The sequence below is a fragment of the Sylvia atricapilla genome, chromosome 17 (genome assembly GCF_009819655.1).
Source record: "Sylvia atricapilla isolate bSylAtr1 chromosome 17, bSylAtr1.pri, whole genome shotgun sequence".
NCBI classification, from domain to species: Eukaryota; Metazoa; Chordata; class Aves; order Passeriformes; family Sylviidae; genus Sylvia; species Sylvia atricapilla.
In genome coordinates this window covers 8,688,765-8,706,529 of record NC_089156.1, presented here as the reverse complement: position 1 = coordinate 8,706,529, position 17,765 = coordinate 8,688,765, and the positions used below count along the sequence as shown (strand labels likewise).

At 42.4% G+C, this 17,765-nt stretch overlaps 2 protein-coding genes across 5 annotated transcripts in view; both read right to left on the bottom strand.

The window, feature by feature from the left end:
* The window catches only part of TTC28 (tetratricopeptide repeat domain 28), a 108,423-nt gene extending 103,927 nt beyond the window's left edge, over nucleotides 1–4,496 (bottom strand). Inside the window, exon 1 of the mRNA XM_066331508.1 lies at nucleotides 4,324–4,496. Within this exon, the coding sequence (XP_066187605.1) occupies nucleotides 4,324–4,401 (78 nt within the window). The 5' untranslated portion in view covers nucleotides 4,402–4,496. The remainder of the gene's footprint in view (nucleotides 1–4,323) is intronic.
* Nucleotides 4,497–5,769: 1,273 nt separating this feature from the next.
* CHEK2 (checkpoint kinase 2) lies at nucleotides 5,770–17,704 on the bottom strand. 4 transcript variants are annotated; one of them, XM_066331503.1, is made up of 16 exons: nucleotides 17,674–17,704; nucleotides 16,066–16,320; nucleotides 15,436–15,560; nucleotides 15,027–15,174; nucleotides 14,192–14,282; nucleotides 13,788–13,896; nucleotides 12,659–12,712; nucleotides 12,051–12,112; nucleotides 11,486–11,585; nucleotides 10,948–11,014; nucleotides 10,051–10,219; nucleotides 9,719–9,834; nucleotides 8,297–8,382; nucleotides 7,373–7,453; nucleotides 6,695–6,786; nucleotides 5,770–6,388 (listed from the first exon to the last, which is right to left on the bottom strand). In XM_066331503.1, exons 2-16 carry the CDS (start codon nucleotides 16,313–16,315, stop codon nucleotides 6,352–6,354), a joined length of 1,587 nt encoding a protein of 528 aa, XP_066187600.1. In that variant the 5' UTR covers nucleotides 16,316–16,320; nucleotides 17,674–17,704; the 3' UTR covers nucleotides 5,770–6,351. The 4 variants fall into 4 exon arrangements, with proteins under 4 accessions (XP_066187600.1, XP_066187598.1, XP_066187599.1 ...); XM_066331501.1 differs by having other exon boundaries at nucleotides 5,771–6,388; nucleotides 10,051–10,214; nucleotides 10,928–11,014; XM_066331502.1 differs by lacking the exon at nucleotides 17,674–17,704 and adding an exon at nucleotides 16,965–17,184 and having other exon boundaries at nucleotides 5,771–6,388; nucleotides 10,051–10,214; nucleotides 10,928–11,014.
* Nucleotides 17,705–17,765: the final 61 nt, after the last annotated feature.

The window sequence follows — 17,765 nt, the reverse complement described above, 5'->3', positions numbered from 1 at the left end:
TATTACATCCATTCTTTTCTGACAGTGTTTGTCCAAAATTTTTCTAAACTTCTCTATTGAAGGAGATTCCAGGCTTTCCTCAGGCAATCTCCTTACACTGCTTCAGGATTTTCATCATTAAAGTATTTTTCCTAATATCCAAATCTCCTTTGTTTTAGTAAATGTACATTTCTTGTCCTATTGAGCTATTGTAGACTGAACCAAAACCTCATTTCCTTTCATTTGTGAGGTTGCTTTTTCTACAGTATAGCTAATGCCAGCATTGAACACGTTGCTTTATTCAAGTAGTGCAATAATTCACACATCTGTGAGCATCTGACAATAAACTTCATTACATGGACAGTTTATTGTGACCTGAGGGTAAGAACTGATTATGAAGATGCAGCAGCTATTATACGGGCACGTGTCCAAACACAAAGATGAGGAAACCCTGAGAAAGGTAATTAATTAGTCCCCAGAAGGCTTGGAGGTACTGCAGGAAAGGGGCTGGTGAGTACCCAGGTGCCAGGGGCAGCAGTTTCTCCAGGTGTCTTTAAAGGTGGCTGTTGTCTCCTTCCCTGTGTATTTCCTGGTCACTGACCTGCATCAGGCACAATGAAAAATACCAAATGCCACGTATTTCCCACGCTTTTATCACATGCAGAGTGAAGGACTGCAGCTTCCACAAGCAGCACCACAACTAGCCATGAACTTCAGTTATTCAAAAGATAAATATTTCAAGAAACAGATTCCCCACCAGCTGTGGCCATAACTGCCTCCAGCGGGAGGCCTGGCTTGGTGAGAAGGCACAGCCAGCCCCACCCTGGAGAGCTCAGGGGCAGCAGTGACATGTCACCCACCCCTGGGCCTGAGCACAGGGACTCTGCTGCTCAGCCAGCTGGAGCTGCCTGCCCAGGACCACCAAGAGCAGTGGGGCCTCTGCAAGGGCACAAAGCACCCAGCACAACCTCAGCAGCACCAGGGAGACAAGTCCAACAACAGCTGTCTTTTCTGGCAGTTTATTATGCACAAACAAATGAACACACAAAGCTGTTAATGATGCTTCCAGAATCATACTGTGAGTCTGTAACAACAAGGAGAATCCATGAGGAGACATCCTCTCGGTCCAAGTGAAGTGGTTTCTGCCTTTAATATCCTGTGACGTGAAATAATCTCATGAAAAAAAAAATAAAAGGAAACTATGATGGTAATTTGTGGAATATGTTACTATTTAATTCCTGCTATCATGAGAACTACGTAAGGCAGTAAAACATCATGAGGTAAAAGAAAAAACTCTAAAACCAGTAAAACTGAGTCACTCTGGCACTCAAACCACAAGTAAAAAAAGATTATGATTATGGTACCAACCCACTCATTAGAAAGTCATCCCCACTTTCCAGTCACCACTGCTCCTCTCCTGCTAATACAGTGGAAGGTGATGGTAATGCACATCTTTAGGCTGCCTAACATTTTGCTACAGAAGGTGTTTGCATGTACTAAAACAATACTAAAGAAGAAGTTTCTTAGTGCAGCAGAACAAATAAGGTTCGAATGAGGTGCAGAAGAGGATCTAGTGAGAAAGTCTGAGTTAGAAGCTCATATATTTCTAATAGAGTAGAAGATGGCACGAGCTTCTCAACATTACTTCTCAAACCAGCATAAGACAGCAGAAATCACTCCCACTACAGAGGTCACATCAGACAGAAGTTTCCACAATATCTGCTTCAGACCAGACTCGGCAACAAATTTCCTTCACTGGTGAAAAAATCTCTTCTGGAAGAAGATGCTCATGATTCAACCTTGCTGGCCGTGCAAGGGGAGTGTTGAAATACACACAATCTTCTTTGGTCTTTTCCTTTTCAAGAAGAAATGAACTCCCAACAGCCCCCAAAGCAAACAGGAAGCTGAATATAGAGCAAAACTTACCTTACAAGAACTTTTGTCTTCACTGATCAAGCTTGTTAAACGTAGTCCTCTCTACAGAACATCCACCAAATAAAAGAATTGTCCATACACACTGAAAGATGTGTCTGAACAGCATATTGCTATCCAGAAAGCCACAGGGAGCAGATTCCCAGTGAGTTCCAGTAAGATGAGTGAGAAGAGATAACAGCTAATCCACATTCTGCTCCAAGAGGACCAAAGAAAACAGTGTGGTACAAAAGTAAATGTTCTATCATAACACCAGCATTACACCCCAGAGCTTGTTGGTTTGTATGTAATTCCTCTTATTTAATGCTACATAGTGCAAATAAATATGCCTTATACAGATGGTGTCTTGGGTAGCAAGTCCATAGTTAAGACACCTTTTTTAAAGAGTTCTTTATCATTTTCAAGAAAGATACTGTAAGTGGGATATGTAGAATTTTACATTTTAAATTATCTAAATAGCTCAAGTTACTTAATGAAGCATTAGGAAGAGGAAAAAACCAAAAAGAGGCAAGCAGAAAAATTGGCATTCTTAATGGATTCTGAAAAGAAAGAGTGACAGTAACTTATGCTAAATACAGGTTTCCAAAACCAGCTTAAATCTGTAACTGAGCTTCCCTTTCTATGAAAAAACCATTTTACAGATTTAAATATAAGTTGTGTAGAAGTTATGTTTTCTCTCCATATTCTGGGGTATTACTGTTTTTCTGCAACAGAAATTGGCTTCAACAAGAGCCCAAGAACAAATAAAGCACATGAAGTCTGTCCCTGAAACCTCCCAGCAGCCAGCCACTTCAACCACACTCCTGAACAGATATTAAACCTTGGCAACCACATGAAATCTTCCCCAAAACAAAGCAGAATTTCAACAGAAATAGTGTGGAAAGAAATGAAAGACCACCAAAACTGCAGGTTTAAGCCACCTCAGGATGATATGAACTTATCAACAGGAAGGAAACCGATTTTTTTCTTAGCTGGAGCTTACACAAAACTTTCTAAAGAAAATGTGGTTTTTTTAAGATTTTTTTTTTTTTTTAATGCAAAGAAATTGTGAGCTTCCAGTACTGAGCTTGGAGACATCTGCACTTATGACAGCAGTTAGATCCACCCTAATTTAAGGCATGCTACATGTTCTTAAAAATTGTAGTAACAACTATGTAATCCATAGTTAACTTTAAACAGTACTTCTTGGTTCATACCTAATTTTTAAAGCTAGTTATTAATAATAATATTTTTATATATATATGTATAGAGATATACATAAAATTAAATCACCAACTATCAATGAGGAAACAGACCTTTCCCTCTGACCTGTGAGCCAGAGGCAGCAACAAGGGAGTGATGAACGAGTAATTCAGCAGAAGTCAGGCATGAACAGTAACCTCACTCGAGGAACACCTGTTCGGGCAACATTCAAAGCACATCCACTCATCCATTTAGGAATTTATCCACTTGCCACCTAACCATTTCAAAGAGCCTATAAAGGGCTCCATTAGCACCTGAAGAGCTCTAGTTTCACGCCAGAAGAAAGCACCGGAGAGGTATTACCTAAGATTGTGAAAACCTCCAAGAGAAAGAAAAGACACTACAATTATGAACAACTCCAAAGGAAGAAGGAGAACAAGGCTTAGGCACGCAACTCTCTGGATTTCAACTTTGCGCACTGGTGACAGCCGGGGACATCCCTGCGGCTGCGACATCCACCCGGGGGAGCGCTGGCCGGGATAACACCGCGCATCGCTGGTCGCCGACCTGCGTCCAGAGCCACATTCGTGACATCTGCTGTCACCCAAGACGCGCTGACTGAATCCAATCCCCGGCTTCCCAGTTCCGTCGGTAACGAAGCCCGTAACAACTTTCTGCACCACTGGAGCGGGGTAAGGAGCTCTGCGGTGCTGCCGAGGACACCTGACACGCTTACCTCCAAACTTCGCAGACTTGAACGAGAGCGGAGTTTGTTTACGGGGGCGCCAGAGCGAGCACAATGCCCATGCCGACATCCGAGCTCTGTGCTCGCGAGGGTCCCGCTCCAGCTAGCGGCGGCCGGGCGCGTTCGGGGCACAGCAGCCCCGCTCCGGGGCCAGGCCCGGGCCCTCCCGGCCGGGACTGCGGCGGGACCCCCGCCCGCCCCGGGGCTGCCGAGCGCGGCGCTCACTCGCGGCACCCCGACGTGCTCGAGGGAGAAGGGAGCCGAGCGCTCGGCCCGGAGCCCCCGCAGCCCCGCCGGGAGCTGCCCCAGCGCCGCCCGGCCCCTCACGGCGCCTCGGGCCACCGGGCCTGCGCCCCCGCCGGGCTCCCTCCCGCTCCGTGCCGGGACAGCCGCCGGCCCTCAGCTCCCCCCCGCCGCCCGCGTCCGGCCCGGCTCCTTCCCGCCTCCCCGACCGCTCCAGCGCCGCCCGTCCGGCGTCAGCTCACCCGGGGAGGCTCCGCGTCCTGCTCCCGCCGAGCCCGGCCCACCGCCGCGGCCCCCGCCGGGGGCGCCTCTTGCTCCATCGCCTCCTCCTTCTCCTCCTTCTCCTGCGGGGGCCGGGGCCGCCCCCGCCAGGCCGCTCCCGCTCCGGCCCCCGGCGCCACGTTCCGGGCCCGGCTGAGCGGGACCCGCAGTGCCCCGGCCCCGCCCCGGGGCTGGGCTCCGCCCGGAGCCCGGTACCCCCGCCCGCCGGCGCCGGACGTCCTGCGGCTGCTGCCCGGCTGCTGCCCGCTCCCCCGGCCGCCGCAGCTCCGGCCCGGGCCGCCTGTGCTCGGCCGCACCTCTGCCGGGCTGCGGTGGCCTCTCGGCCACTTCGGCCGAGCTCCGTCCTCACGGAGGACACAGCTCCAGCGTCGCTGTGTCGCTGTACGGGTGGGGGACCGTCGGCCAAAAGCAGCGGCAGCCGGAGCTCGAGAGAAGCGGGGCCCACATGGACCGCAGGTGGTGATGCTGGTCACTCATGACACCGCACTGGGCAGGCACAGCAAGCCTCAGCACTGTGGTTAACCCGTCCTCAACTGCTGTGACCATCCTGCCTCTTGAACAGGCAAAATGGGTTATGCTCAAGACTCTTGTGCTGCGGATAACGAGTGATCAAGAATGGATTTCTTACCTCGGTGAAAATTGGATGCTGCTTCACCTTAGTGAAACTTAGTCTTCCATAGAAAAAAAATGAGTCTGAAACTTCAGAAAGTTTTCTGCAATCAAATGATGAACACATGGCCAGCAGCCCCAAGGTTTGCCTCAAATGAGTGAGATCAAATTTAGGACATCATTGGAACCAGGTCTTAGGACCCAGGGAAAGGACCCAAGCAAAGCAGTTACTGGTTATCTAACAACTGTGGGTGTAAAAAAAAGGATGCAGGAATAAAGGATAAAAGTTTTCTATCTAAAAACAAACAGTGTAAGTAGGAGCTAGGGAATTAACATTCTCATCAGCAATGATGCAGGTCTTTTTGAAGCGACTGCTAACCACAGCCCAAAGGTATCAGCTTTTACAGTACACCAGGACACAAATCTGGCCCAAACACACTGCATCTTTTGATTCTTTGATGTACCAAATGGCAGCTGTGTGTTCCCTTTTACTTCAAATGAGCTACAGTAAGCACCAGAACTCCCTGAGGATGTGCCAGTGACAAATTTGCACCAAAAGGGCACATCCCCAAGGACAGACACACCTTTGTTTTACCACCCCAGTACATTCTATTGTACCTAGAATACAATACCAGTGGTATTGTTTCTATCCAGATGCCTAGGGATGTTTCTCCATCCAATCCATTAAGAAAGGTATCAGTGTACAAGAATCAACATTTTATCATTAACATTGATTAATATCAAATATATTAAAACACACAAAATCTCTGCAATGGACACATTTAGAAAATGTGACTCATGAATATCTTAATTCTTACCTGACATTGGTTTATTCCATAACACATTAGGTTTTATTCTTTACAAATCAACTTAGAGCAGATGCCTTTAACCAGAAGATGGCATGTTGGAGAACAGTTACTAAATTGTTCTTTCACTCAGCAATTAAATCAATAAACCTTTACTAAGAGGCACACAGTTCAAAACTTTCACCTAACAAGCAAGTTTGTTTCTCTCAGTTCAATTCCTAGTTCTTCCTTGAGAGGAATTTATGCATCTTCATTTCATTTCTTGTTATTATGTTTCCCCTTACTCATCCCTCCTCTGGGAAATAAACATAGCACACACCTTTCAAACACCATGCAGATGGTAATGGTTGCTTTGGAAGCCAACCAGCCCCATCCTAGTGCTCAATGCTGAGAGTCTGCCAGTCCAGCATTTACTTTAATGGAGCTTTACCTGAAGCCCAGAGCACCTCAAGCTCCATCAGAAGTTTTACATCTGAACTGAATAGTCTAAGTGTCCTCAGAAGTCTGTGGGCAGCATTGTGTCGGGTAATGCTCTGTCTCAGGCAAAAGTTCAGCAAGTTTAGTATTCCTTCTTCATCTGTCTGGACTAAGCATTATTTCCATGCCTAACCTAGAAATTGGAAAAGAAGAAACAGAGAATGTAGGTGGGGATGAAGCTAGCCTAAAAAATTGTTAGTTACTTAGTTCAGGAGTTTTTCTGATACTTTCCTTGAGTCAGCTGGATGGACTAGAACATGATTAATTGTGCAGATTCTCATGCATGCACAGCAGTCACTTCCATCTTACAAAGTTATTTTTATTTGGAAATTATACATCCTCAACCGTTTATTCCATTATTAAGATTTCTTGTTAGTAAAAAAATCTGCTTCCCATAAAAAAGCTGTCATTAACAAAGTCATTTTCTCTTCCTTTTCACCTCATTTTCTGAAAGGACGTAGAAGGAACAGCACGCTTAGCAGAGCCACATTCCTCCTCATTTTCATGGGGACGCTTTCTCGTTGTGGCTTTCTGGAAGAAAAACACAAAGGATGGCTCAAACCAGGTGAGGCAGAGCCTGACTGTTCTGCTTGCTCCAGAACTACAGGTGTTGCACAGTGTGACCAAAAAAGCAGCATGACTAACGCATGTTTCTCTCCCAAGATCCATCTAATTATACTTGATGGTTCTCATGTAAGACATTGCTCCCAGCTTGAAAGAGCTACTGTTCACAATTTTCTTAATTAGCATCTGGTAATGAATGGCACAATGCCATCCTAACCTTGCACCAGCATGAGAATTTCAACTGGAATACTAAACATTAGTGACTTCAATCCATTAAGAAAACCCCATACATTCAACAATTTTAGTCTAAATACAGGAATAATCCTTTAAAGTCTAGGCAAGTGTTTCTCTACATTTAAACAAAGTGCCGACAAAGCATGGAAATCCATTGCTGCTCTTCAGGAAGCAGAACTAACCAGAAGGCTGCCACATACAGCCCAAGGATACATTTCTCTAAAGTCTCAAAATGAATTAATTTTCTTATTAAAGACTACTTCAAAATCTAGTTTCTTTGTGCATCAAGTATTAATCTTCAAATATCTACTGCACATACCATTTTTGACGTTTCTGGTGGATTCATATTGGTACATGTCTGAGCAAGCAGCTGTTGAAATGTAGTTTTCATATCATCATCCTGCAAAAAATGTAAGTAGCATATAGAATATTTAAGGGAAAAACAAAGACTGGGAAACTCAAAGAGAAGTGAATGGGACATACACTGCTAGAGACAATTAGAAATAAACATCATTGAGTTCCTAAGAATTTCAGCTGTTTAAACTTAATTTCCTTAGGTGAAGGCAATGGAGAGGGTCCTTTCCCTGCGCAATGGAGTATTGCAAGTATCTCTTTTTTTTTTTTTTTTTTTTTTTAATTTAACTATTCTTAAGTGCTACAAAAAGGCTTTCACCTGAATATCCATTTGTGTTTTTTCCTGCTGACTTGTAAAGTCAATACTTCCAGACAACACAAGAGGGAGAGAGGAGCCAAAAATTAAGAAAAGGCCACCTAAAGAGACTGTCCCTCTCAAACCTAATTATAGACTGTAACAGGAGGCAGGGAAACCATCACTTCCTACTCAGAGGCTCCCCAAACCAAGGACACTTATTTCTACACAGCAGAGTAAAAACAAAGTAGTACTGGATGCTTGCCAGAAACAAACTCTGCACTGCCTGTCCACACAAACATCTGAGTAAATGGGGCTCTGTTATAATGTCCAAAAGGAGAGGTCCATCCTGCCAGAACCACAGGCAGACTTGGGCTCTAAAAAACACATCTTGATCCTCACATGTGAAAGAGTTCTGCAAAGAGGTGTCTCAGAAAGGATGCAGAAGCTGCTTATTGTATTGAAAGAAGGTATTCAGGAGACTACTCCATGCTGCTTTTGCAGTCTCTCTACAGGGACTAAATCTGAAAACACAAGACATCAACAAGTTATCCCCCGGAACAACTCAGCTTTCAGATAAAACTCAATCCCTACCTGAAGCCAAGGATGCTCTAAGGCTTCCTCTGTGGTAAGACGTTTGCTTGGATCCACTACTAACAGCTTCTTCACAAGATCCAGAGCTAGGATAATAAAAGGAGCTGGTTGGCATATGGTCAATACATTCATTATCGGAAATATGCCTACCCCAAAACTACTTGTGACAAAAGGTGCCTTATACCCCTTCAGAACACTGCACAAAAGTGCAGGCTGGGCAGATCTCTTTTCTTTTTTCTATGCCTGGGAAGGGCTGCAGACTGCAACCATCTTTCCTTCATATGTACACAACTCAACACTTTTCAGTATACCAGAATTAGCCCTAGATATATTCAGCATGTATACAATTTATGTTCTGAGCATGCACAGGAAGCCCAGCACTTTCAGTATTGCTGTGGAAAAGCAAAGACAGCTTAATTTATCCTGGTTTACAGTGCCTTGGAAAGCAGATTATTCATCTGGGAAGGTGGGAAAGAGACAGGACATACACATGTATGCTCAACAGAATCTCAAGCTTTCATCTTCTTAGGAAGCTGCTTAGTAGACACTGTGAAAAATATGGCATTTATGTCATATTTATTACTCCAAATCTCCCATGAAGGAATTTCAGGAAGACTTATTTTTCATTTGATCAGATTATTCTGAATACATACCAGTAGGTCTATGGAAATTATGTTAATATTGTATATTCTCATGAATGTCTGACTTATTATTGAAAAAGCTTCAAACTATTCAGGAAGGAGTTATATTTGATAAGTTTATTAGACAAAGGATGACCACATCATTTATTAGAAACTCCTCTGCACACACAAAGAAGCATCCAAAGTAAATACTACAATTATTCAGTGCATATAAAATGTCTTGAAAAACTAAATGCACACAGACAGTAATTATCATCTTAGTTTGCTATGCAAAAACTGTTTCACAGACTACTTCATTTACAGTGGGCCAAACATAATAGATGATTCCTCAAATGTGACTGACACTTTCAGCTCAAAGACTAGCACCATGAAAGGACTCTCTTGGAACATTTGTTTTTTGGAATTCTAGCTTGTATTCCTTAAATTCCTGGTATTTTTGGTTCAATACTTGAAGAATCTTTACGCAAAGTCTGTAGACCAGTTTGATATAGTCAGAAGAAAAAGTGAAAAGAGGAGAAAGAGATGTATTTTAACCACTCTAACTAATTAACCACACCACACTTGTGTGGTTAATTATGCTAAATACTACTAAGAAATCTCTTCAATAATAAAGCATGTGCTCTTTCTGATGCTTTAACTGTGAACTTAAAAAGAATTAAATATTAATTTAAAAACTAAACATATCACACAATGTGCCATGCAGCTGAAAAGAGGATAAAGGAAAACACAAACTACAAGAGAAGAGGCAGATATTTTACTACCCACTGTGCTGGAGTCATACCCGTGCCTGACACGTGCTTCCATTCTTTTGCGATGAACGTGTATTTTCCACGAGTGATTTGATCCTTCAGAGAGAGTTGAGTATTTTGCTCATTGAATGGTGGATATCCACACAAGCTGCACAAAAGAAAACAAGTTCAATAACACAGGATTTGTCATGGCAAACGAAACACTGCAATGACACACTTTTAAGGCATCTGCTATGGTAGTGTTTTTATACGTGTAGAGCTTTAAACGCACTTTCACTTCCTCATAGAGACACTGAAGTTGCCAAGTCTCAAGCCATGTATGTCAAAGACTGCCCAGTGAAGGTACATCTACACAATTTCTTACCATACAAAAAGAATAACTCCTAAACTCCAGCAGTCCACAGCTCGGCTGTATCCAGCAGTCCCAAGTGAATTTAGAACCTCAGGAGCAAGATACATGGGAGTACCACATAATGTTTTCATAAGAGAGGCTTCTCCAAGAATCTTGGATTGTCCAAAATCTGTAATCTCGTATTTAAAAACGGTAACACCACATTACATATGAGGATGGACTGTACTAGAACACATCATATTGTAGACATACATCAGGAGGTAGAACTAAGTTTCTTCCTTCCAAGCCAGTTCCAGTACATGACTATGAATAGAAGTCACCCCAAACATTATTGAGTGAGAATGGGAGAGAAGGAAGAGGGGGAGATATGAAAAAGGATCACATTTTACACTAGCAAAAAGTACTCTCAGATTTGGATATAAATGGACAATCACAGAATAAAGGTATTGTGGCCTATTAGAAGAGTTTATGTGAAAAATAAGCATTTTAGCATGCAAATATAGTCAATGCTTTCTCTGGGTAAAAAAAAACAGCACAAAAGAAAATCCACAACTCTAATTCCCCCCCAGAAAACTCAAAACAACAACAAAAAAAAATCCTGTCAGCATACAGCCAGGACATTTGTGGGAATGCTGTCTGTAATTAAAGAATTTCGATTTTATTGAGGAAAAAATTGAGATTTGAAAATACATACGCAGTGTATGGGGCTGAAATATCCATAAAAGTAAAATTACAATTATGAAAAAAAAAAATCTATGTTTTAAGTTACTTCATAGTTTGTATGACTAATTCCATAATATCTTTTTGGCTATGTTTAATGAAATATCAAGAAGAATGTGAAGGAACACTCCCAAATTTCTCCATTAACAAGAAAGGTAAGTTTCCTTACCTTTATAAGGCATGTCTCTTCAGAAGATGAAAGTAGCACATTTTCTGGCTTTAGATCTCGGTGTATAATCCCATTGTCATGAAGATACTAAATACATACAGATGGGCAATTAAGGAAAAACAGACTATTAACTTGTTTTAAAATGTAAGATTTCCATTTTTTCTCATGGCAATGGCAGGATAACTGAAATATATGAGTTTGTGTATGAGGTGGGCATACATTTAAAGCTCCCTAACATGTGACTATCCCTTAAAAAAAAAAAAAAAAAATGAAAACAAAACAAACAGAAAAAAACCACAGCACCAAAACACCAGCACAAAGAAATAAAAATCCACCTTAGAAATCATTATGCTTCAAATATCAAATCTCAGTGCAAGCACAGTGTGCAGAGCCAAGTTCTGTGTCACCAGTAAGAATTCTGCTTTTCTGTCTCTCTGGTTGTTAAACCAACTTGTTAAGAATGCTGTGCTGATTGCTTGCATGGGTTTGAGCAATGACAAGTGACAGAAAAACTCATCTTACTGACTTTTCTTTTTGGTAGAATTCACAGTTATGTACCTTTACTGCCAGCAACATCTGATAAAAGTACAACTTGCAGATATCTTCTTTCATCTTGACTGGCCTTGACACTCTGTCATACAGTTCTCCTCCTTCCATCCTAAAACAAATGCAGGTTAACAAGCCAACACATAACTTCCAAGAAGATTCATCTTATTAGGCAAGACTAACACCAAAACATTTGGTTATTCTGGCTACAGAGGAAGAATATATTTCTGAAAAGGAGTGAGCAACATCCTAAACACAGCACATGCATGACAGAGTTAAGGTCAGTTTCTTGAGTTTTCACTGGGAGTTGTTACATGATTTTTGATCAGTCCCCTCTTACGAGCTCAAAAATAAAAAAAAAACAGCAGCAGAGCAAACAATATCCAGGCCCTGAGTGCCTACAAAGCATAGAAGGATGATTTCTCCTGGTTATCCTAGCTCCTAATCATACCAAGGTTTATGAGAACAGTGGAGGCCAGCAAAAGGAAAACAAACCAAACAAAACCTCCCCAGTTCATTTGTGGCTATGGAAAAAACGCTTTCATTTTATGCATCTACTTTCAAACAGGTTACTTACAGTTCCAAAACAATGTAATAATCCTCTGCTTCGAAGAAATTTTTTATCTTGATTAAGCAGGGCTAACAGAAAAGGGAACACAAACAGGGACTCACAAATAGAATAATTTGTAGAAATTAATCCTAAAGTTCTTATTTCAGTATTTCAAACCAGGTCACTTAAACTAACACTTAACACAAGTGACTTGCAAGCAGCCCAGATCAGACCCTCAACATTTTATCTATTTTACATACAGAGGAAAGAGGGGAAACAAATTCAAGAAATTGCCAGTGAAAACTAGTCTTTGTATTTAGTTATTTCGCAGCATTTACAAAAACTTGCATCAAAGAAAAATTTCTGCAAGTGGCTCAGGTTAAAACTTCTGTGATTTTCTTCTCAAATTACATCTCAATTATCCAAAGCTTTAAAATCTTAAATCTGCTAGGATATGATATACTTCAGAAAAAATGACCCATTCAATAATTTACAAGGAAAACTATGTATCTTCTTTAACACATTTCTAAATGGATAAAATTGCTCTTTAGTTACTAAACTAAGGTCAGTAAGCTAAACAATTACATACGAGAGGGAGCAAAAAAAAAAGAATAAAAATGTACAGTAACACTCACATGATCTATTTTCTTCAAAATTTCAATTTCTGTATTGATATTTAAAGCTGAATTCTATTAAAAGAATCAAATACCATATTGGGTAAGACAGAGCTGTTCTGGAATAAGACATGTGAGAAATAAGAGACAATACCAGAAAAGACATCATTTCATGCCTTTTACTACTGTAAGTGACCATAACATACAATTTTTTTTCCATAAAATGATCAGGTGCCTTCAGTAAATTAAATAAATAGAGTGCTGTCACTATCTGGAGCAAGATATTACTCCAGACATAATTTCACTGCAGGTTAGAAATCCCCAACGAATTCCAAATTAAAACCAGAATAAAATTATTTTTGCTTGTATTATACTTTTTGCTTGTGTGTATATACTTGTATTGTATTTAAACAGCTTCTCTCCCTCCAAGATGCTTTGCAGATGGGCCAACCTAAAATTACATGCTACTCTCTTCTATTTTGCAAGATAACATAAACAGATTCTACAATCTGTGGCTTAGGCTCAGCTAATGAAATCAACCCAGCAGGGTTTTATTTTTGCTCTTGTTCCAATCCAAATCAATCATCTTGGAACACACAACTTAACCCACACACAACATTCCAGATATACTCCTGTGTCTGTTTTGTAGAACGGCATGTATTACTGATTATAATTCCCAACTGTATCTCAAGCCAGTTGTCTTTGTTCTTCTCCAAATTCTGGCTTCTGTCATAAGACACATGAAAAGCCCTTCCCAAAAGGCATCATACAATTTTCTTAAAATGTATTATGATGGAGCATTCAACAAAATTAGCTTAGTTGGTACATTTTTGGTTAAGACTCTGCTGGTTATGATGTCTATCTGATGCATTTTAGGACATAAACCAAACCCTACAAGACTCCACCCCCTTGTACGCATCCCATTAACAGTCCTAAATGATGAACCTAATGGAATGTGGTCAAGGAATAAAAACAAGCATTTCCTACAGATTTCTGTACATCATCCAGGACCAAAAAGCATTTTGAAATTATGTACAAAAGACATTAAGCAAGAAAATCCTCGTTTGAAGATAGCTGAGGAGTCAGACAAGTTACCAAATACGCCAGGACCAGTGCAAGGTGGCCAAGACAGACAGACAGAAATACTTACTGCCTCGCTCAGGCCACTTGCCATAAACTTCCGTTTATTGATGATTTTCACTGCAACTTTGTTACAGGTGCTCTTCTCAAATGCCAGTTTGACTTCCCCACAGGCACCACTAAAACAAAAGCACAGCTCTGTTAAAAATCTGTGTAACAAGTGCAGGCAAATGAAAGCATAATTTGGAGCTGGCTGCTTTGTAACGTTTTTTCTAAACCCCAAGCCAATTAGAAAGACAAAGCCAAAATTCCTGTTTAAATTGTTGTAAAGAGCATGTTTACTCACACGTTATAATTTTTTCCCTTTTTCCTTTTAAAACAGCAGCTAAGTTAACACTGATAATAATTCCACCACAAGATACTGATTATGATAATGAAGCTAACCCTTTCTACTCAGGGAAGAAGGATACTTACCTCCCCAAAGTCTTTGACATGATATATTTCTCTCTGAATTCTTTAGGAAACATCATCTGATCGTCCACAGTAAGATCAGAAAATACAAACACTGGGAAGACAAGTAGAGATCATTTTCCTATTATTAAGTTTAAAACTTTTATTACAACAAACAGCTATGTTTCATGAGCTTTTATAGATGACACTATAACTGAGAAAATACTTCCTGCTAGAGGAAAAACTAAATACATGCTATGAAATAAAGCAACCATGGGTTAGCATGGTGATCTTATTGCTGAAAAATTACATTTTGGGATTAAATTCATAACAGTCTTTAACTAATTAACTACATTTAAGGACAAAAGAAGGAAAAATTTCAACGTCCCAGTAGAGATCAAAGAGAAGTAATAATAAAGAAGATAGCACCTTAGTGGAAAATCAAAAACAAAGAAACAAAAGCCCAGCCCTGTTTATTTTTAAGAGGATTTTCTATTTATTATGCAGCATCTGGTTAGGTATCTGGGCCTTTTTTTTTCAACTTTTCTTGAATAGTCTGTTTCCCCTATTCCCACATCATATGCACAGCTACTGAAGCCCAAAAATGTTTCAAAACCAGGAAAATAACTATAAAAGTTTATATTTTAGTAAAGTTCTATCTGATGCAGATTTTTTAAATTTTCCTTTTGATATTTTTCCCTAGGGTTGACAGGCACATGGATAATTTTTATGTGAATACTAAAACATCTATTAATGATCTGTGCTCATGAAGCAGCTCAGCTCCCAACAAACAAATCAATGCAGAAACAACCTCTTGGTCAATATATGAAAAACGTACTGAAGTTAAAGCACATTTTACCCTTATTGGTCTGTAAGGACAATGCAATTTCAGAGTTGTGTGTCAGTGGAAGCCTCTTCCCTTTTCCAACGAGCTGTCTATTAACAAATGTCCCATTTGCACTGTGGTCTTCAATGTAGGCAACAAAGGAATTTTTTGGACCCATTTCCTCAAAGAGAAAGAAATAGGAAAGATGCAGTAAAGAACAAATGACTTTATAACAAAGACACGATACTCTAGAAATTAACTATTGTTGACTCAAAAAATGAGACTGTGAGTTTATTTCATAAACCATATAAATGGGGCATTGCCAAAAGTCAAGTTAAAGGACTCAGCCCTGAAGATATTCTGATTTCTTTAGGATCTCTGGCCCAAAGTCTCTTTTGAATTATGCCCAAATAGATGGAGAATTAACATTTTTGGTACTTACCCTGAAAATTCGGAAGTGCTTCTTGCTATAGTTTTGGTAAAAGCCAGTCTCAGACAACCCTAGCTTAGAAAAACTGTAATCACAGCTTTTATCTCTCCCAAACCAGTATTCCTCATTCACACAGTCTGCAGAGGAGGGAAAGTAAAGCAGAAAAAGAACAGAACATTGCAGGAAGTTAATAACATGGCACTACAGAATGATTCCAAGTGGTAATGAATACCATAACAAAGACAAGATTCTGCCCATAGAACAAAGCTTTTCCTAACTCATACAAAGCACCACACCTTGTCAAATCCTTTCATAATTTTACCCTCTTTAGCAGTGGTAATTTTCAGTTCACCTTCAGCAATATAGAGATATATAACTAAATAAAAGATATATATTTCTTAAATGAAGCATGTAGCAAAGAATATGAATACCCCAGAATTTCTGTAAGTCTGTGGAAGCTGTGCATCCCAGTACTCAGTGTAAACACTGGGATGCAGTATGGAATAAAACATTTTAGCAAAAGGTTGCATACCTAAATTTGCTAGTACCTAATTTGAAAATGAAAAGACATTGCTCTTCAGGAGGCTGCTCAGAACTTTTCTTTACAAAGAAACTAAGAGGTTTATTACAGTATGCACATACCACAGTTGCTGAAACCTTTTGCAAGTGCAAAGAGTCGACCCCAAGGCTGAGGAACCAACTCTTCAGGTTCCTGGTCCTCAGGGATGGATGGAAGCTCCTGAGTGGGAACAGTGTCCAAGGAACTGAGAGTCCCAGAACTTGAGGAAGACTGACTAGTGCTCTGTGACCCGCTGGACGAGGAACTGGTACCACTCTGCGCCTGCTGGCCGCTCTGAGACTGCTGTGTTTCACCTCCAGTCTCTCGAGACATGTTGGCTTCAAAGAAGAATGTTGAAAAAAACCGCAATTACTACAGCAAAGTACAACTAGGAAACACTCACAGACTGTACTATTAATGTCCAAGTCCATCCTCAGGCTCAAAGAAGTAAAACTCCCAACCAAAGCGTGCGTGTCTGGGCTATACATAAATTCCCAGGAATGTTGCAGACCAGGATGGTTTTCCTTTTAAAAGACATCGAGGAGCGGCCTCTGCTGGTTCCAAAGCAGAAGTAACCCTTATTCCCGACTCGCTACCGAGGACCTCAGCGCTCACGTTGGTACCGGCATGGGCTGTGCTCTGACAGAGCATCCCCCACGGAGCAAGGCACCACGGCTGCTTCCCCAACACAAAGAGAAAAACTGAAAGGAGTAAGAACTGTAAAGTGACATACTTTTTTTTTTTTTTTAAAGTGCCCGAGAGATTTATCACAGCTGTACACAATAATTGTACAAAACCCTGCCACATTCAGACACTCACCACAGCCCTGGCAGCTGCTGGCACAGCCAGAGGCAAGAAACAGCGGCTCCCTGCCCCGTTACAGCTCGGAAATTCACAGCCTGCGGTGCCTCCTTCTCCATTTCAATGCTGCACCAGCCAGCCCACCCTCACAGCCAGCTTCCTCCGACACACCAGTGCTCACCGGGGCTCCTGGAACGTCCACGAGCCTTCCAACCTTACCACCCCATATCGGGTTTTTAGCTGGTTGCCATATAGTTAAATGTATACTTCTCCTTATCGGTTTGCTACATTTCATGACCAGCCATAAAACCACAACAGCTCCCCAGTTCCCTCCCACGTCCCGTTTGTTACAGGTGTTTACAAGCACAGGCGAGGCGCGGGGCTCTGCCGGCAGACAGAACGGGATCACGGAACCATCTGGGCTGGAAAGGACAGAGGCCACCGAGTCCAACCGCCCCGCCGGCACTGCCGATGCCACCGCTGGCCTGTCCCCCGGCTCCACATCCACACGGCTGTGGAATCCCTCTAAGTGTGGTGCCTCCACCTCTGACCCGGGCAGCCCTTTCCATAAAGGAATTTTCCCTCGTTTCCGACCCAAACCTCCCTCTAAACGCTCAGACGGCGGGGCCGGGCCACCAGCGGCCTCCCGGCACCGTGCGGAGCGGCGCGGCCGAGCCCCGAGGGCGGCACTGCCGGGCGCCCGTGCGGTCAGCGCCCGGCCCGGCCCCCGCCAGAGCACCGCTGCCCCACGATCGACACCGGCCCCAGCGGCCCCGCCGTCCCCACTGAGCACTGTGTCCCGGTCCCGGGAGAAGCGGCGGGGAGCAGGCTGCGGCGGCCCCGGGGCAGGGGAGGGAGCGGGGAAGGGCCGGAGCGGGACCCGAACTCACGGCTCTGGGGGCTCACGCCGTCGGGCCGGGGCCGCCGTGCGCGCTGCGCGCGCGCCCCGAGCGCAGCCAATGAGCGGGCGGCCCGCGCGGGG